Source organism: Blennius ocellaris, assembly GCF_963422515.1.
Source record: "Blennius ocellaris genome assembly, chromosome: 18".
NCBI lineage: Eukaryota > Metazoa > Chordata > Actinopteri > Blenniiformes > Blenniidae > Blennius > Blennius ocellaris.
The window spans coordinates 11,531,320-11,552,811 of NC_137667.1; the positions used below are offsets into that span (position 1 = coordinate 11,531,320).

General features: G+C 40.4%; 2 protein-coding genes across 2 annotated transcripts in view; one reads left to right on the forward strand and one right to left on the reverse strand.

Moving 5' to 3' along the window:
* The window catches only part of aven (apoptosis, caspase activation inhibitor), a 38,377-nt gene extending 19,298 nt beyond the window's left edge, over nucleotides 1–19,079 (reverse strand). The window contains exons 1-2 of the mRNA XM_080514077.1: nucleotides 18,863–19,079; nucleotides 17,587–17,758 (exon numbers count right to left, since the gene is read on the reverse strand). Coding sequence (XP_080370203.1) covers nucleotides 17,587–17,758; nucleotides 18,863–19,057 — 367 coding nt within the window. The 5' untranslated portion in view covers nucleotides 19,058–19,079. The remainder of the gene's footprint in view (nucleotides 1–17,586; nucleotides 17,759–18,862) is intronic.
* chrm5b (cholinergic receptor, muscarinic 5b) lies at nucleotides 7,264–21,411 on the forward strand (the record flags this gene model as incomplete). Its single annotated transcript, XM_080514076.1, has 2 exons — nucleotides 7,264–7,347; nucleotides 19,809–21,411. The coding sequence occupies exon 2, from the start codon at nucleotides 19,882–19,884 to the stop codon at nucleotides 21,409–21,411; it is 1,530 nt and encodes a 509-aa protein (XP_080370202.1). The 5' UTR covers nucleotides 7,264–7,347; nucleotides 19,809–19,881.
* Between the last annotated feature and the right edge of the window lie 81 nt (nucleotides 21,412–21,492).

A 21,492-nucleotide genomic window follows, 5' to 3' on the forward strand; every position in this document is an offset into this window, starting at 1 on the left:
GAGTAGAGGTCAGCCTCCAGCTCGTCTTGGTACAGAATTTCCTTGTTAGTCTCAAAGTTCCTCAGCCATCTACCTCGGAGGTTTATGTAACAAATCAACTTTGAAGACAAAATTAAAATTCATCTGCTGCCTAATGTATCCAACACAAACCATGATAAGCAGATAAATCATTGCCGTTTCTCTTCACTCGTCTCTGGTCGCCATGTTAGGGCTGGTCGGTGTAAACTGTATTTACATCATTAGAGTGAAAATCATAAAGCTAATCTTCAATTATAGCTCATTTAAATGCAACTTCAAGCAAGGGTCATCCCGGTTTGTAAATGTCATCAGAGTTTTTACACAAACTTTGAAGCATAGTATTTAGCATTCGCTTGAGTAAATGACCATTTGACTGATGACATGTGTTATGTTCAGTTAGCCTCAGTTAATGAGCAGTGTGCATTGACATCGAATGCAAAAATGCTCATGAATCTGGTCCAAAGCTTTATGTGCCTTCATTATCAGCACTGCCATTGTTATTTACCACAAGCCATGCACCACAGTGTGGGAGGTGTGAAGCACACAGAGCAATTATCTTTAATTGAGGCAGAGAATCACACCATTAAATGACTAATTTGTTGTTCTTCATAAACCGCAGTCTTTCCGAAAAACTGCCTCGGCTTTCGGGGATTTGATGGAGTGTTTTTTTTGTTCGTTTGTTTTTTTTCCCCCCTTTTACAATGCTGCTATGACACAATTATATACAATTTGTAGCGTTAAAAAAAAAAAAATCTATAGCCAACCACAACGTCGATATTTTGACAGCCTTAGAAGCTGTGCTCAGATAACAAGGCTAACCGAGATTTCACTGATGCTTTGGCTGACAGGGTATTAGGGGAATTTTACACCAGACTGTCAGTTGTAGGAATGTCCAGACAGAGTTTTCTCTTTTGCCGTTTCAATGCCTCCATTGCAACAAAGTATGTAGCGTCTTTCGAATATAGTTTGATGTTTATGACGTGAGACATAACTTCAGCCTTCCCAGAGAAGTTATGGCAATAGAATCAAGGTGCAGAAATCTTTCAACAATGAGATTAATTGGAATGGTGATGCGACGCAACATCACCGCACAAAATGAGACTCGGAATTATTGAAGTTTTAGCTGAGGAATCACGTGTGATAAATCAATCTTTTTCGAAACAGTGAACTTCATACCCACACTCCTGTCACACTGCAAGTATAAATGAGAAGATTCTCTGTATGCAGAGAAGTCTACTACTATTACAATGACTAGTCTGGAAGTAAGAGAATAACTGAAAAATGTGGCTTTCTATTTGTTGCACATGACAATTAGAGAATACTTTCAAAATTTGGCACCTGCTGCTAGTCCTACTCAAGTCGGCAGGGCATTGATTAGCTTGCTGTTGGACGTAAACATGCTTGTTGTTTATTGGTTCCAGTACTTTTCTCTCATTATCCACTAACACCAACCAGAAAGCAGGAAGTTGCACACCTCCAAGTCTGATCTGTTGGTGTTCAAAGATGTTTTTCTTTTTAAACTATGACTTTAAACACTTGCTTTTTGTGGGATTGTCTTTTCATTCTGTATTTATTTCATTCTTTAGTGCTATGAAATTGTTGCTGGTTGAAGTCCAGAGTCAGCAATTCTGTGCTTAGTGACTAGATATTCTGGTTTCATCTAAGAAAATATGCTTGATCTTAATTGATGACACTAAATTGTCCATATTGTAAATGTGAGTGTGTGATGTACTATTTCTCTATTTTCTGTGTTTAAAAAAACAGCTGGCATATGCCAATATGAATTGTATTGATCTAACAGATGTCTTGTATTCAAAATAGTAGTTCCATTGAAGATTCACACCAGAAGCATTTTTATCATGACAATAAAGAAAAAGAAATAACCTTTATATTCAAATACCATACCTCTTCAAACTCGTATCGCCATAAACCAGACAGCACATATCACAAGTCTTAGAGACATGAAAATATGCAAGTTTGCCACAATTTAACTGAATTATAATCCTAAAATCTGACAAAATCCTAAAATCTGAGGCCACTGACAATAATGATGCAAGCATAGCAACCAAACACCCAAACAAATATTCAAACATGCCAGATGTGTTCATAAGAAGGTAAAATCTTTCAAACAAAAAATGAGCCCAGTTTTGTAGCAAAGTTCAATCACCGAGAGCGAAGATCAATCGGCAGATTTGTTGTGGGTTTCCGCCCCCCCCCCCCCCCCCCCCCCAACTTTTCATGACCGAGATTTCTGAAGGAGTCACACAAATGGTGGCTCTTGAGTAGGAAATGGTGAGTGCTGATGGGGAGGACTGGGCTTATGATAAATACTGTATATATTCTCCGCTTCAATACCAACAAACTCCCCCAAACTATTTTTTTTTTTAAGCTTTCCACATTGCTGTAGCAAAAATCAAGCCTTCCATATAAATTCAAAATGCACTTTAAGTATAAACACAAAAGGTGATTTTGGCCATTCATTAGAGATTTGTTTTTCAAAACTACTGATGATTTAGCCATTTTAGTTTCATAACTGTCACTGAGACATTGAGTGGAGCAAACAAAAAGCAGTGAACTTCCTTTGGTTGAACATACCACCCACACTTAAACAATGACTGTCCTAAAAACAGCAACATAAGACAAGCAGCAGCAGCAGCCAGAATTGCTGGACATAAACCATTTTCTGAATCTGTATAACAACTCAAAGGGATCATTCCTAACTGCAATCCATGAAGCCGCTCTGCAGCAAAAAAACATCAAAAATTCAGCAATTTATAGCCTGTATTTTGTATTTACGCAAATCGTTCAATTGCTATTATGTCCTCGCTGACAACATATGGCATCAATACTTGTTAATCCCGTAGCTCATCGACTGCATCGTGAAAATATCCAAAAACCACAGAGAAAGAAGGTTTTCAGGCCCATATACTAGTGGAAACAGTGGATTGCATAGCCTCCTACGTGCAGCCTTCTAATCACAGACTCGGAATGTCGTTTAAATCTTGGAACAACAGAGAAACACCCACATATTGCAAATTATTTGACAATTAATATAGACAGTAAATCCAAAGAGATCCAATCCATCTACAAATGCATTTTCTAGTGCATTTATTGCAATTCCTTCAGTACAACAGGCTATAAAATATAGTGATTAGAATTCATATATACTTGTCAAGTACAAAAATGCAAACGACATTTTAAAGACGGATAAACTTCAGACTCATGAAATACTTCCCTTTCACAATAAACATGTTATTGTGTGTAACTAAAAAGTATACAATAACAAATTGAGTACACAAATTGAGTTTCACTTACATCAGAAAATGCCATTATATATTACCTGCTATAAATGCCACATAACTACATGACATTGTGATGGTTTTTCCAAGGACAGCACTGTTTTGAAAGTATGGCGTTTGAATCCTGGCTGCGACGAAAAGGCCATCTGGCGTAAACACTGGCCAAGAACGCAGTGCAACTTGTTGCTGTGGTGACCCCTGATACAGGCATCACATGAATTAGGCATTCTTAGTTGGTGATGGTACTGATAGTATCAATTAAGTTTAAAACACATTTTGGGTTTTGTGTATGTAAATGTCATATAACCAAGCCTTGTGTCGGGTTTGAGAAGCATAATTTTGCAAGCCGGGGTCAACAAGAAGCTGCGATGCCATCCCCTGTATGAACCTCATCCTGGTTTCTGACACCAAGTTGCCTTGGTCTTCAGAGTCCTCAATGCTGCTCCGTGTTTGCCCTTGATATAGAAAACTAAAGGTTTTTATTACTTCTGCTACACATCTTGATTACCAGGGTCTTGGGGAATTGGACCTCAGCACAAACTGCACAGACGCAACTTCTGCAAGATAAACAATGGCAGCAATGAGAGCATCAAAGTCCTGGAGAAAGTTTTTAGCCAATCGATACTCCCCACGACGACACTGCGCTATGATAGCAGTAACTACTTCGGAACCGAGACTGATATGGTTGCTTTCTCAGAGCTAATGAGTGATTTCACAGAGCCACACGGTCTGTACAGGTTCCTCTATACAGCAATGTGTGTCTTCTTTTAAAGATCCAAGGAAAGGAGTCACAGCCTGACACCAGTCAAAGTGGAAGACATGATAATAACATGTTTTCTATGTTATTAGGGCTTGAAACAAACTGCCAGAGTGATCAGTGAAACGTCTTTAGACAGTTTTACGAAACAGCATTTAGAAGCATTTGCTTCTTGCCGACTACATTTAATGCTATTGTGTGTACTATATCCTGCTTTCTATTGACCTGCGTTTGGATGTTGCCTTTTAAATTAGACCTCATAAAGCTATTAATTATTTTCATATTGCATCCCAAAGTATAAACCCACAACCAAGATAATAAAGTGCACACAATTAAACCGTGTGACGAGGTGTACAGGTTGTACCAAGCTGAGGGCAAATTTCTTTGTTTTATGACTGTGGCACTATATATCAAACAATCTTCAGGAACACGGGAAGCCAAAGTTTAAAGTACACAATTAATACAGATAAGGGGAGGGAGTGATCTTTTCTCGTAAAAGAAGAAATTCAGCTACACCAGACTACAGTTGAGCTAGAATATTGTGTATGGTCTTCAATTGAGCAAAAGTAACAAACGGACACACAAACGTCTGTTTCACTTGTTCATTGCTTCCACGTTGTGACAAAGTGTGAGTCTCATTCCATCAACAGCAGTCACCGAGGTGGTCTCCGCTACAGTTAACGCTGCTTACCGATATGACAGCTGCTCGTGAATTCAACAACAGGCAGCAAGCACAGGAGCTGCTGTGCATTCTAAACCTGACAAATCAAACTCTGAATGAGCTTTTCTGCCTGGTTTCATCAATGAGAGATGGAAAGTCTAAAATATGCTCCGGCGAAACGCAACAAAAAACCACTGATCCAAAGCATGTGGAGAACCGGTTGGGGATATTAGAGGCTGTGTCATAATCCTTGGCTGGCTTTTTATCAGATACAGATCAATCTGGATATTGACATGTTCCATGCTGCTCCTTGTGCACATAACCATATGCTTCCACCCAGTTCATTACCGATACCACAGTCATGCGAGAAGGAGGAAAAACAGGATATTAATACGAAGATGTGCATATTCTAACATTCTCCACTAATAGAAAAGCCTTTACCAAAATCCAGTAGGTTAATCTCATAAAGCAGTAAACTGAATTTGTTTGTATCAGCACATCATTTCGGGCTGCATTTTTCTGAATTAAAATACATTTACAAATTAAAAAAAAAAATATGTTGCTTCTATTTTTCTGGATTAAAGAAATTGGTCACAATACAATGTAATACTTATAACGACTCACCTGCTTGATAATTATACATATGCATCTCCAAAATTCTGGTTACATTGGACAAGATAACTTTTTCTATGAATTAACTGCAGCATATTTTAGATGGATCGCATATGAACTGAACTATTTCTAGCCTTATTTGATTTATTCAATATTCTTTTTAGCTCGTAATTCATGAAAATGAAAAATACAGTATTTCAGATTCTCGTAATTCATACATTTAAACTCGAGACCATAATAATAACAATTCCAGTACCAGTTCAATTCTTATGATGCACATGTATTTTTACTATGTTTATTGACTACAGTGCAATTTTATTTCAAAACAATACATTATAGATACTTCCAACAACTTATTTATGGTTTACTTTTGTGAATCTTAAAGCATAGGAATAAGGTCAGCCTGAAGATGAGTTTTTTTGAAAAGTACTCATTTTAAAAAAGAGACAAAGAACAAAGCTCCCTGTGAATTCAAAAAGCCTTTGTACAATGTTAATGATGCAATTCCCTCAATTTCAAGAATAAAACAGGCCGTTTCAGAAAAATCCTGCTCCCTCAATAAATGTTTTGTCGCTATTAAATTGTGAATTCAATCTTTTTTTAGTGAGTCCAATATTTTCTTGCAACCCACAGAAATGCTCAGAAATAGTTATATATTTAGTAACTCGGTGAATCCATGTTTGTGCACAAAAGCAAGGAGTTTATCTGCACAATGAAGGTCAACACAAAAAGTAACTCCAAGCGCACATTGACACATTACTGTGGGACTGATAAATGCAGTTCGAGTTGCCCAAATAATATGTCATCTTTTTATAAAGTAATACCACCAAATACATTGCTTTTATTCTTCGATGGTCGAACGTGATCGGGACTGTGCGCCCAAGTTACTATAAAGTGTGACTCATGTGGAGCCAGCAGTGACACAAATGCATTTCCTCTCTGATGAAGACATGCAGCTCTTCTGCTCAGCCATCGCAAAGGCAAACATCAACTCCTCCTGAACTGCTGCTGACACCCACATCAGCTCCTCCTCCAGCTCCTCCTCCCCCCCTCCGCTCCATCCCACTCCTCCACCTCCTCACCTCTTCCTCCCTCCTCTTACATGTTGCTCAGCGCTCAGCTCCACAGCATGAGGCTTACACCTATGTGGGAATTTCTGCTAACAGTGACTGAAGGCTCAAGGCTGAATCTGCATGTTGAGGACGTCGGTGCAGCGTGTATTCACACGGCTTGTTTGGCTGAAGCCTGCTAAGAGACAAAAAGTCATTTAGTCTGTGCAGCCTTGAGATTCAAAGCAGCTTCATTCTCTTTTGTTCTACTGCGGAGTCGCTTAAACTTTGCAGAGAAAATGAGAGACAGAGAATTCGATTTGCTTTTTCCAAAAAAAGATTCTTTCACTTCTCTGACTTTGAGCTCGCAAGTTCGTCGTCGCTGAAGAAGCAAACCTCTGACGAGACCTTCCTGGTGACCGTCTTCACTGCCGAGAACGGGGAACTCTTCCCAGTAATTCACTCTTCGGTGAAAAACGTCTGAACGGCCACCTCGTCAGCTTGGCCACGCAGACACCGACTCTGAACAGCTGTTGCATTCGCCATCTCACCTCAGAAAGAAGCCGGAGTATTCAGAAAGTATACGACACTACGACGCGGACCAACTTGCTGCCATCAAAGTGCCTCGTACTTAGCAACTGGTGAGGATGAGAGACGGTGTGATGACCTACCTGTATTTGACAAGTGTGTTTTTCACCTCGTTGGAGAGAAGAGCACAGACGAAAAGGGTCGGCGAGAGTGAACAGGGGAGGGGAACGGGGAGCCAGAGAGGGAAAGTGTGAGGCTGAAATGCTGTGAGGCACAAGCAGAGAGCGAGGGAAGACCTACCGAGAAGAAAGCGGGTGGAAACTCGGACGGACTGAAGAAGGAGTAAAGGGAAAACCAGTGTTCAAGACTTGGCCAAACGCCCATTTAACGCTGCAGCGTCGTGCTTTGTCAGAGCCCTAAGGGGTGAGTATGTATTCTGTTTGATGTGGTGATTATGGAGCAGCTGTCAACTGACCTAACACGCTGTTTAGTGCAATCAAGCGCTCGAGTGTAGCCATGATGAAACTTTTATTACAGAATCATAAATGTAGCTTCAGTAAATACATTAATAAACCATGAAACAAGTGCTGGGATTCATCAGTTGTCATCACAGGTTTTATAGTCGATAGACTCAAGAGCTCTGTCATGCAATGATTTTACAAACTCGGCATTTACCCCACAATAAAAGGTTGTTTATTAGATATTAAATCTGATTAGGTGAGCTTCAGTCCGTTTGTAGATGTTCTGCATTTTTAAAGAGGGAGAGAAAGAGATGCGGAGGGTTTGATTAAAGGCTTCAATAAATAAAAAGGAGATCAGTCATAACACAGGCATCCCGTCATTTGTTCTCTTGTCTTGAACAAATAAACACCACACGCTTTCTACACTGAGCAATGACTTGAGTGACAAGAATTTCAATAATAAGCAGTTAAAAGCTATTTTTCAATTAAAAAAGATGTCGAGCAATGGTATGGATCATTACATGTTTAGAAACTACTGGCTTTTCTGCGGCTAATGGATAATCTCATCTTCACTGAAGATGCAATGTATTTTGCCACCATCTGCAATACCTCTGGAAATGTTAATAAGCTTAAACACAAGGGAATTTTAGAAAAATTGATATATTAAATGATTTCCAAAATTGTTTAAAAAAAAGGTTTCTTATTTGTTAATTCCATAACTTTGGCATTTTTTTTAAGTATAGCAGCTTTGTGGTAAACTGTTTATATACATATCTTACAAGGCAATCAATTTCGCACCACCACCATTATTAAAAGATAACATAACTCATTTTTTTTATTAATAAGCATAAAAACCAGGAACCTCACAAAATATTTGATTATACCACTTCACTTGAGTTACAACTAAATTGTCAAGTACCAATGATGGATAATTTTCCAAAGCAATAATCCAAAAAATCACTTGTTAGTCCAATCTTCTCAAATGTGACAATTTTCCGCCTTTCTAATTATAAACCAGAGTTTTAAGGGTCCAGAGCTTTTTCAACCATAATTTTGTTTGATGTAATGTATGCCAAGTCATCTCAAAAGATCGATACCTCATGGTGCAACTTCATAAGCACTGGCACTGAAACAAAGGTTCAGGTATTTTAAGATTAAAGTGGGAAGGCTGTCTTGTGGGATGATCTCGGTGAAGTGTCTATGATCCACCTGCGTTTTTTTTGTTGTTTTTTTTAGCCCGCATCCATCCTCCACTGGTCTCATCACAATCACCATTTGCAAGGAAACACACTAAAGCACCTATAATGCTTTCTTTCCAATTTTTGCCAAGCAGACGGTACACGATTGTGTTCATTCCTCTGCTTTTGACGCCAGTCTCCTCCCATATACATGGCTAATCAAGTATCCATAAGGACATCGGAACATATAAATGAATGGCATGATTGGGAGTATTCATCTCAGTTAGGAAAACGTCCTTGTGTTTGTCAATCTAGTTACCCGAATCACTGAAGCTCTAATAAGATTTCCTTTTGTCTCATTATGATTGAGCCTTGATAGGTCCCCATTAGCAGCCCTGGTAAACTACGGCTGCGGGGGAGGAGGATTGATCCTTGTGTTAATGTGTACAGATAGATGACCGTATTAGGACGTAAATAACTAGCCAGCTATTTCCCCCCGGTCATACAGACGCACGAATACACACAAGGAAGAAAAAAAAAGAAAAAAAAGGGAGGACCACACCGTGTGTACATTGTACCCAAGCAACGACCCAATCAATCCCCAACAATGCAAGGACTGAGACAACCCCTGGAAAAAAAAAATTAAGAAAAATAACCCCGCCGCCACTGGGATACAAAACAGTTGACGGCAATTAATTCCTGAGGGCAACTGAAAAGCAACTAGACGCATTTGAATCCAAGCGATACATGTGCTGTTCATCACAGTTCATCTTTGATTCATAACGAGTGAAGCAATCAAGGTGATGAAAGGTTTTCTGCAGAAACGCTTTCAGAATGCACAAAATATTCTGAGTGTCGAAAGCATCAAGGTTTCATCATCAGCGAATAGTCATCTCTAGAGTCGAGAGGCCATACGGGGGGGGGGGGGGGGGGGGGGGGGGCGCTTCTGATGTAAAGAATCTCATCACTGGGTGTAAAAAAATGTATGACACTCATTCAAAACACATCAAGATTAAGGTGTATTTGGACAAGCGGTGAGGAGAAATAATAGCCCTTCAGAAGACCATGCAACAATAGAAATCAGCCTGACCTTCACTTCAAATCACTAAGTTTACATAATTTTGTCTGGTGGGAATTTTTCCGACCACACAAAGCATTATTGAGTTTCAACAGCATTCTTGTAAAGTCAGGAACTGAGAATTAACCATTCAAACATACTATTCATCTTTCAATAGACCACAGTGGGGGGAATTCAAAGTATTTTGTTAATACCGTGTTGAATTTGTATTGTTTGCAGAATTCATCAGCAGGAGAGTTGTAGGCTCTTTGTGGGGGAGGCGAGTAGTTGCAGAAGCAGCAAATGCATCTGGACACATTCAACAGAAGAGAGATTCATAATGAAATACAAACAGGCTGAAGGAATATATACAGGGATTTATATAAACAGCAGCGACGGGTTCTGCTGAGAAACATATGAATGGAAATGGCATGAATGGATGCCACCATTTTAAAACACAAACATATATTGAGCAACTCCATTCCTGGAGAGCCGCTGACCTGCACGTTTTAGCTCTCGCCCTGCTTCAACACACCTGAATCCAATGATTCTGTCATCGCCAAGCACCTAACAAGGCCCAGTGATGAGCCTGTCAATGCAATCAGGTGTGAGAGCTGAAAACAGCAACGTCTGATGAGATCTTTTCTTGCGCTTAAATTTTACCGAATATTTTGTATGTGTTTTCAAGAAAAACACTCATCGCTTTAAGCCATTTCAGGATCATATCATTTTAAATAATTACTTAATAAACCCCAACGCTGGTGGTAAATTGGGTGAGGCCTTGACCTTTGCATGTTGGGTACTCGAGGTACAATCTCGGTTGCACAAATGAAAATAAGCAAACTTGCAATGACCCTATAAAAGGGAACAAATAAAAACCTAGAAAAAAAAAGATATCTCTCCTACAGGTTGTTTTGACAATAATAGGTTTGTTCACATGCCTGATTACACATTTTTATATTTGAGTGGAGCACGAAATTGTGATTTCGAATTAAAAATCACTCCTCCTGAAAGCTCCTGAAACGACGACCATATGAAGGGCAACTTTGTGGGATTGTCATTTTCTAATGCGTCGTTTTGTAACACTGCATGGCTTGACAGCTGCGAGCTGTGCCTCAGCGGGAGCTATAATTATAAAAACTGGCATCTAAAGCTTCAGTAACCTGTCCAACTGTTGAGCCATTTTTGACTAAACAGTAAGTGCATGTCTCCATCTGGCAGTGTCGTTCTGGAAACAACAGCAGAACTTGACATTTATTCCCTTTCTCTCTCCCTCTTTTCCAACGAGTGATTCTCCCGTCACAGTAGTGGTGTTAAAAGTGCTGACCAGAGTCTTCACACCACTCAAGGCTGTGGAGTTAATGACACCACAGACTTCCTTCCACCTACTTTTGTTTTCAGAAACACCAGTTTTGCCAGAAGAACAACACCTCCTTCCTGCTGGACAGTGAAGCGAATAGTTTGTGGTGTACCGTAGCCGATACAATGTCTTTGATTTCAAATATGACCCTGCTGAGATTAGAGAAGAAAAAAAAACAAACTGTTGACAGAGATCATCGTAATGCTACTTTTTAAAGCTTTAATGTCTTTCTGTCTGAAACAAAAGGCTCCAGGAGTTTTAATAGTTCCCCTACAATTAGCTGCTGGAGCTCGCTTCAGATAATATTTAATCCTGGTCCTGGAAGGTGTATTGTCCCGTTTACAATGTAAGAGACACCCAAGTTGGCTTTACCCTGCTAATGATGTGTTGTTGCAAGAGTAATCATTGTAAACCAGTGAAGTACCTTGTTTTATTGCATTATTAAAGCAATCTTATTAGTTGTTTTTTTCAGAGAGCAACAACAGCTGATGACAATGTAATCATAAAGTCAACAAACCAGCAATATTGCTTATTATCTCCTTAATATCCGTTTTAGGCAAGAACAAATTAACATGAGCCTTAATAACATGGTAAACATTCAGTCTATAAATTAATAGCAAAGAATACAACAAACACAAATCACAATTTCCAAGTACCAGGAGCTGGTTCCACTAATAAAAGAGAGGGTGTTGGCGTTTGACATTTTAGTCTACATATGCTTTAGTAGTTGGACTTTGGACTAGTTCAAGGTATGTACTGGGTTCTTCTGAGGCGGTTTGTGATTTCCATAGAGGTTAGAGGCACAGATAAGACCGGGAAGCCAACATCCGTTTCACGCAAATGACATTGTTATTTTTGCTCTCCATCTCATTATGAGCACTCGTAACATTGACGAGACCTGCTCATGGCTCAGTGTCGTCTGAATGTGGACCAGCATCTCCTGAGTTCAGATCCTGATGACAAGTCCAGTAAAAATAAGATGTAGAACCCACCCCAGTTGGAAGGGTTTTTGAAACTCTGGGTTTTGTTCAGTAGAGGTCAGCAGAAGGATTGTGAATTCGGAGTGAAGTAGTAAAATTGAAGAACCACACTGTTAATATTGCAACTCCTTCATGCTGTGCAGAACGAGGTCAGCTGCTTATAGCATTTGGTTAAGATAAACCCCACTTGCCTCCTCTTGGGGCTGTAACAGACGTGGCCAATAGGGAGGAGGCCCTGATGTCGACCCAGGACCTGAGATTTTATTTATTGGTTGAACAAAGAGCACTTATGAGCCTCAAAGAGGAATTTCACAAAGATTTGATGAACAAGAATGTCTGGGCTTTTTTTGCTCACTAAAAAGATTGACGAACAAAAGGATGAGTTCTAAGAGCAAAGCAACAAGTGTTGTGCAGGTTACCAAATATTACTAGTTGATGACAGTTATTAGTTTCCTCTTTCGAAAGTGGAAACGATGATCTACTAGTTACTGAAAGCAGGAAGTAACGACTTGCCTGTAAAAGCAACTCTTGGCATTCGTTTAAACTTCTCTGTGAATTAAACACGTGTTATAAATGTGCACAACGCTGTTTCACTCCAGTGTTGCTATGACCCATTAGCGAAGTTCTCAACATCATGTGGGAAACACAAACTCAAATTAAATTAATTTAGTTTGAGGAAGAGTCTATAACTTCGATGTTACAAATGTCGTTTTTACAAATGTAACTTAATATTTAGTCAATGCTGTTAGCATCACTGACACTGTGGACAGTGTAATATTGCTCACAACGGACATCTTCCACGTTGCAGTCAGGATCAATAATTACGTTTGAAATGACTTAAGATTGCTTCATGCAGTTAAAAAAGGAGCTTAGTGAAATAGTAACCACCTGGAGAACTATAATGATATAACGATAATGGTGGTGAACAGCACAAACAGAGACAGTATCTCTGCAGCTATATGAAAAACTTACCAAGTAATACGCTCAATGAGACTTCAGTAATTGCAACTGCAATAAAATGTGATAATGTTAATCAGTTACCGGCGCATCAATCCCAAAATACAGCAAAGTCACTGTGTATTGTTACTGTCTGATATGGTTACTTCTCTGATTATTTCCTTCTGAGAGTTGTCATTTCACAAAACCTTAGTATATTCCTTTTCTAAATGCGAGGCATCACAAAAACAAATTCCACCCACACAGATATATATTTGAACAGTTTTGTTTTGGGCTGCTCAAATGTACTCAGCTCGGAAAAACAGTATCACAATATTATCAGATAAAATGCCCTGCTATGCAAGTCTGGATCTCTGCAGCTCTCATCTCCTTGAATTTGACATATTGTTATTGCAGCACAACAAAAATATAGATTCTCCTTGCATGATTAAAAGGTGGTAAAAATCAACGTGTGATGGCACTCACATCTGATGCCTCCACCACACTGTAGATAACGCTCTGCTCTACTCTACTCTTGACCTCTCTGCCTCGGGATTTTTGAACATTGTAAGAATGGAAAGATACATTACAAAAGGTTAAGCAACACCGCTGTAAGTCACTTCTGTCCAAAAACGCATGATATCTACAATGCGTTATATTTTGTCCAATCTTTATGATGAAAAAGACATGTACTGCAACACCTTAGATACAAAAATGAATGAGGATCCACACGACGAATCATTCTTTAATAAATTTAAGCTGGGAGGGGGGTGGTTTCTGTGGCAAATTCTTGATTTCATGGCTACTTTAATTGGCTAGAAAAACAGCTCTTAAAAGCATCGCCTCCCACGTACAATTAAGTATCCTCGAGAGAGAGCGGCAGCCTCTTGCTGTATGACGTGACTAATCTGGCAATGTGGGCAAAACACAGAGACGAGAGATGGGAGTCAAACAACTCACAGGGGCACCTTTGGCATTTACACTACAAGAGAAGAGAAAGACAAAGAGAAAGAGAGAGAGAGAGCGACATTGCTGGAGCATGCTCAAACTTTCTGATTCTGTGAGGAGAAGAAAAAATGGTAAAACTACAAAAACTGCTTTATTGCTGAAAACACTTAAGTTAAAAACAGCCTCGAGGCTTCTTCCTGGAGCACGAGCAAGTTCAAGTCCTGCACAGCTCGTCAGTGGGAATGAAGAAATATGACTATGAATAACAGGCCGAGCATGTCGAGCGAGTAATTAGTCGCACGTAGGATTCAACAGATTTGGATCCGAGAAGAAACAGCTTGACTGATGAGGGTTGTCAAACATGACTTGTAACTTTCCGATTATTAATAAACGTGTAGATTTTTCAGCCAGAAACTGCAATAATTAGTGTTCTGCCCAGTATGGTAACGAGTCCAAATGCTCAGAAACATCACTCAGCCCGCTGAGAGGCAGCAGAAGCTGCAAGTTATTGGCTACTGACAAAACCACCTCCTTTTATATGCACATATCCTGCATGCACACGAGGAACATTCAAAGCTATTTGAAATCATGTTTTCTCACACCTAACAGAGAGGTGTTGAGTCCTGGTCAGGAGGTGTGACAGAACACCATGTTTTCAAGTCTATTTAATAAAAAAAAAACAAATAACATTGAAACTTATATATGTCCTCAACAAACTCTGCTGGAAGCCCAATAATTAGCCAAAAACTATTGTAGACATCCAAGTCTGTGGTCCTTCTGGACCAGGACTTGCCACTTCTATTGTATTTGGACTACAGAGCAGGGTCAGCCAACCTGTTTATGTTCAAAAGTTGGTAATGGGTCAGAATCTGACTGGCAGGAGGATAAAAAGACACAGCAAATGTAGGCCCATGTTGACACGTAACGCTATTCCACGTCCAACAGTTACTACAAGCACGGACTTTATCAATAAGCCAGTGGATTCTGCTGAAGCTTCTACTGATCGGTCGAGAGTAGGGGATAAATTGGAAAGTTATCGGGAGCGATACATGACCTCTGTTTACTTATAAAGTAAACACCTTAAAATGGTTTGAGAGGATATGAGAGGCCTCATTTACGAAAAACAAACATTTGACATTTCAAACTTTAGAGTATGGGTGAAAGTGGGAATAGCCTTGAAAAATTATTCAACCTGGAAAAAGTAAATACAACTGTGCAAATTAAGTAACACTGAATTGAAATGGTTTCCACTTCATTTTTATGCCACTGTTGTGAAGGAAAATAGGGGTGGAGGTTGGGCTCCATCAAATAAGCATATGTGGTAAACTTTTTATGCGAATGTCTGACTTCCTAATGTTTTTGTTTTCCTCAGAATAAGGTATTAATGTTACCCGTTGTTGGGATCTGCACTTGTACTAATAAGATGCTTTGATTTAAAAAAACAACAACATCTTAAATATAACCTGCAGCTGTTGAAATTTTACACTTGTTTTGTAGCCATTTAAGCTTATTAAATAGTCTATATTATACCGACAACAAATTCACGTTCCACCTACTTCTTTATGTCATTTCTTCTTAAAAATAAAAGGATGAAAATCATCCCGGATCCCTGAATTTTAGAATTCTTAATTACCCTGATGCTAAGTATACAAGATGCGTGTGGGTTTTTGTTCACTATAAACTCGTTGCTCGTTATTATTTTTATCATCAGCTTCGGGACGCACGGTATCTTAGCGGTGAGCATTGGCTTGGGGGGCTTCAGTCTCCCACAACCCTGAGATAGAGACAGATAAAGCAGCAAAGAGGACGGATCGATTATCAAGTTATCTGTTGATTAATTAGCTTGTATAATTCAAGTTGTTTGTCTTTGAAAGGCAAATGATGATGGAAAATATTAATTCTTTCCTAAAGTGGGATGGCCAGCATTGATTTACGATCAAGACGTATTCATTGTATCGTCATTACAATCACTTATTCTTATTCTTATGGGGGAGTAAAGGCACCAGATAATACTCTGAGTTAATAAGCTAGAATTATACAAATTAAGCTTGACAAATAACTCATAATTATTCATTCGGAACATTAAAGTTGTTGCCAATTAATCAGACAATCAACGTCATTAATCAGATAATTATTGCTGCTCTACAAAAACACAACTTACTGCAAATAAAACCAAGAAGCTTCCAAATTGTAGGAAGATGTGGCTGGCAATAACATCGCTCCATTACAGATCAACCAGCATTATTCATAAGTAGACGATTGCAGAAACCCTCTTCGGCTTGTTTCATGTTGTCGTCACAATCAACAGACTCAAAAGCTGACACAAACAGCCCAGGCTGCCCAGTGCTCCATCAGCGCCATCGTTCAGTGCAGAGATCCAGCTCCACACTGACAAACACCCCCAAAACAGAACTTCTCACAGTCAACTCATCAGGGTGACTGAGCCGCCTCAGAAACTGTGCAACAAATAGAATCAGCCAAGATGATGGAAGTGTGGAGAGAAGTTTCAGCATCCTCAAACAATCAGGATGTTGATGAGATCAGAAGATTAATGAGCTGCAGTCAACCTGCTCACATCATGATGCCCCACTAACTAATGAAATAATTGATGGAAGAGCCAACAGTTTTCGCCAATCAAATCAAGCAAGAGCTGCTCTGGTGTTTCCAGCTCGGTGGAAGCTGTTGATATGAACCTCAGTCTTCATCTCCGACTTCCTGTCTTATTCTAATTAGCATGAGACACAAGAAAAAAAAAAAAGTATCTTCCAGTTGAAGAACAATTTGGTCTGTTTTAATCAGACGCCACTGAGCTCTCCTAGTTCTGGTCCTTTGGGAAAAAGAAATATCAACAGAATCAAAGACTGTGGAGAGCTCAGGGGCCCAAACAGCGACTGACCATTCAGGCTGAAATGAGCAAAAACAAACAAACATTTTCTATGCAGTCATCCGACAGCGGCGTCCATACAATGAAGTCAGACTCCTTGAAGAAAGCAGTCATTTCCTTTTCGACTAATTAGAATAGAGACGACTTGAGAAAACCGCTCACAGAGCGGATTTCCACTCCAGCTAATACACAGATTAAAAGTCAGCACTCTTGAACTGCTTCTTTTTTTCCAGTGATGGTTTCAGTACTTTTAGTCAGCATTTATTTGTGCCATTAGATCACTGGTGGGCACTTCCTTTTCCTGAGGGGGGCATTTCAAACCTCGGACTACTGTGATAGGCTGAGCCATTACTTCTACTCAGTGTGAATATGAACACGACTCTTAATAAAAAGCAGTATGGTGCATGGTTTCAGGCTGCACAGTGGAGTAGTGGTTGGCTCTCTTGAATAATAGAAAAAGTCGTTGGATTGTATTCAAGCTGGGCCTTACTATGTAAGGCCTGTATCTGAGACTAAATATTGAAGCTAAAATGGCCTGTAAGCGTGTACGATTAGCTCTCTGGCAGACCGTCTATGGTGAATGCTGCTTTTACCCATAGTCCACTGGAATTGACTCCATCACCAGCCATGACCAATTTTACATTCATGCTTCTATCTCAGATACTCATTTAAGGAATCCAAAAGCCCACAGGCCTGTTATGCAATGCCCTCCACTGAGAACTGACACAAGCTGGTGTGTCCTCCTCTATAAATCCATCAAATCCCAAATCAAATGTAGACGCTGGCTCTCCTGTGAACACTGCAGGCGTGGACGGAAAAACAAACATCCGCTTCCTGCGCCATGTGCTCAGATCTTACCTGCTGACTGTAGCAGGACGTGGTAGTCTGTTCCTCTCTGAGCGGGCACGTCATCGTTTGGCTCCTGCCTCTCTGACTCCTCATAACGGTCCCAGTTTGAGTCCAGCTTCCTCCTGGAGAACACCTCCGCCCTGTAATCTTCCTCCTCAAACGTATCATCTTCATCTTGATCCTAAAGTGGAGTATAGGCAAAACATTAGAAGGTTCAGCAGGCAGAACAAGAAGGCCCTGGGTTGTGACTAATGGCCAATCATCAGACGACAAATAAAGGCTTAAGAGTGTTTACTTGTTCAAATAGATGACTCAGGGCACAGTGGGAGATGAGGCAGGAGGACAGAGAGGCCTGCATGGACATGCATGCAACCATTTGGTCAACAAAATGTCACAAGGCGAAGATTATGTGACTTTTGCCTTTTGCTTTACAGCAGAAAGACATTAATTTCTGGGAATATGCATCGTGTGTTTATTATTCGCGTTCAATTTCTCTGCATTTACAGACATTTATGTATTTTGGTTTTTCAAAAAGGGAAAAACAACCATTCTTAACGGTGAGAAGATTAGACTTGGACTGGTAAACCATGCGTGTTGTTTTTCTAGCAATATCATCGAACACCACGTGGTAGCCATGGATGCGCAAAAGGAGATTTTTATGATTGCAATCAAGGAGCCCCTATGAACCAAAGGAGATTCCTGTGATTGCAATCACGGAGCTCCCATTGTTTCTCTTCTAATTCTGCAGTTACCATGGCAGGGGCATTAACTGACTGAGTATCACAGTGTGAATAAAGAAGAAGCCTCGAGTATGACACCAAGGGCTCAGCTCGTGCAGAGATCATGCTATATTGCTGCGGGAGACAGATCAAGTGTTGCTGCAGCTGATTCACATAAAAGGTGTTGATGCAGTTTGATATGATTCCTTCCAGATGACATTAGCACATGTATCTAAATCACACTGACAACAGAAATGTGTGGAATATAATGAAAAAAATGTTTTTAAACAGAGCTGCACAACAGCATGCTACGCCAAACCAAGCATCCAATCAGCCGAGGTGGAAAAGTTTGCAGTCATGTGTCAGCCTCTGCTGGGTGAAACCAGCTTTACCACCAGCAAACGACTGCTTTGAAATTAGTGATAAATTAGCCGAACAGAAGATAATATCACGCTGATGTTAACAGTATCCTGCGGAAATCTGTCCTTCACTTCACGGAGCAGTTAAGACAAATTCCACAACTTTTTGCATGGACTTTGGTAAAGCGGGCAAACGGGAACTCTCACCCGCTGATGGAAGTCTGCACCGCGGCCACTACCTCCTCGTCCACGACCCCGGTAGTGGTCCCGTTTACCCCTTCCGCGGTGATGGCTCCCTCTCCCTCTGCCACGGTGCTCACCGCCAGAGCGGTCACTGTCGTTTCCACCCCGGCCACTTCTTTTCCAACTGCCTCCTCTGCCTCTGCTCACTCTACCCTCCATTGCTGTCAACTGGGAGCGGACAGTTTAGCAGGTGACGCGTCGCCAGTCTGCCGGAATGGGTGCAACACCGATTAAAGTCCCAAGATAGAATGGTTCCGGAATGGATTTGGTTAGAGTAACGTTTGTTTTGAGAGAATCAAGATGTATAAATAAACAAATAAATAAACAGATACATAAAAAAAAAATAATAATAATAATAAAAAAAAATAAATAGATAGATAGATAGATAGATAGATAGATAGATAGATAGATAGATAGATAGATAGATAGATAAACAAATAAATACATACATAAATAAATACATAAATAAATAAATAAAATGCTCTGAAAATAAATATGAAACTTTTATTGTGGTGTTTGAAATAGTTTGAAATTAGTGGTGAAGTGGTGTACAGTTTGAAATTACAGGGTTATGATATATTATTTTTGCGTTTTAAAAAGACAATGTTATTAAATAATAAAGGCAACCTAAATAAAGCATATAATGGATCACACTGATATAGTTGTTAGCACTCTCACCCCGAAATGAAAGTGTACCCCAGGGGTCTTTTCTATATTGAGTTTATATGTTCTTGTTGTGCATGCACAGGTTTTCTGAATGTGAGCATATGATTTTATTTCTGTTTGTACTTGTCCATTGATAGACTGAAGGACACATAATCCACAGAATTGGATAAAGTGATATTGAAGTAAAATGAAATGAAAAATACAAGTTTTTTTATTTCTCACTGATGTTTTCTTTTTGTTTCAGGAGAGCTATTCAATCTGCTTGGAGCCACAAAGGGATGTATCTCAGCTGTAATTCAAACAGATGATACAGCACCATGGATCTCCAAAATAGCTCCATTGGCAACAATTCGATCATCCATGCTGCTCCTCACAGCCTTTGGGAGGTTATAGCTATTGCGACAGTGTCGGCCATTGTCAGCCTGATAACCATAGTTGGTAATGTCCTGGTGTTGCTGTCTTTCAAAGTGAATAGCCAGCTCAAGACTGTTAATAACTATTACCTTTTGAGTCTGGCCTTCGCTGACCTTATTATAGGAGTCCTGTCCATGAACTTGTACACTACATATATCATAATGGGTTACTGGTCTTTGGGGAACCTGGCATGTGATCTTTGGCTGGCAGTGGATTATGTAGCCAGCAATGCCTCGGTAATGAACTTACTTGTCATCAGCTTTGACAGATACTTTTCCATTACAAGGCCACTGACATACAGGGCAAAGAGAACTCCAAAGAGAGCCGCCATAATGATAGGTCTGGCTTGGCTGGTGTCTTTTGTTTTGTGGGCTCCACCCATTCTGTGCTGGCAGTACTTTGTTGGAGAGAGAACAGTGCCAGTGGACCAGTGCCAAATCCAGTTTTTGACAGAGCCTGTGATCACATTTGGGACGGCCATTGCTGCTTTCTACATCCCAGTGTCTGTTATGACCATCCTTTACTGCAGGATCTACAAGGAGACACAAAAAAGGACGAAAGATCTGGCAGAGCTGCAGGGCCTCACAGCAGAGAATGTTCCAGAGGGGAATAAACCACAGAAAACCATCATTAAATCTTGTTTTCATTTCACCAGGGAGAGACGAGAGCCAAGCCAGGCTTCCTGGTCATCGTCTAATCAAAGTAATGCCACTAAAACTACCACGAGGTCAGACGAGGCCTGGGTTAAAGCAGATCAGATCACTTCTTTTAACAGCTACACTTCATCAGAGGAGGAGGAGCATCATGTTTCAATAGAAACTCCACAAGGATCCTTCAAAGAGGAAGATGGACCCACGAGTAAGAATGGGCAAGTGACCGATTACACAGAAGACCAGTATTTTTCCACAACCCCAAAGAAGAACAGTAAAAAGTGCATCTCTTATAAATTCAAACCGGGCACCAAGGGTAAGAACAATGATCCCGCAAGTGCGACACGAAGCCCACCTGAGGCAGAACAGCCCCCCAAAAATGCCTCCCCGTCCTCTGCCTCCAACACCTCCAAACCCATTGACCCCACCCTGAAGAGCCAAATCACCAAGAGAAAGAGGATGGTGCTGGTGAAGGAGAAGAAGGCAGCCCAGACTCTCAGTGCCATCTTGCTCGCCTTTATCCTCACGTGGACGCCGTACAACATCATGGTGCTCATTTCCACATTCTGTGCCGACTGCATACCCACGTCCCTCTGGCATCTGGGCTACTGGCTCTGCTACGTCAACAGCACCATCAACCCCATGTGCTACGCTCTTTGCAACAAGACGTTCCAGAAAACCTTCCGCATGCTTCTTCTCTGCCAGTGGAGGAGGGGGAGGAGAGGAGAGGACAAGCTCTACTGGGGTGGACAAAACCCAAATGTAAACAATAAAATGACTTGATGTGGCACTGCAGTGTTAAAGCAAACCTCTCGATTTAGTCCATGTGTTGGATTTCCTTGTGCTCAGTGACCATCTTCTGCT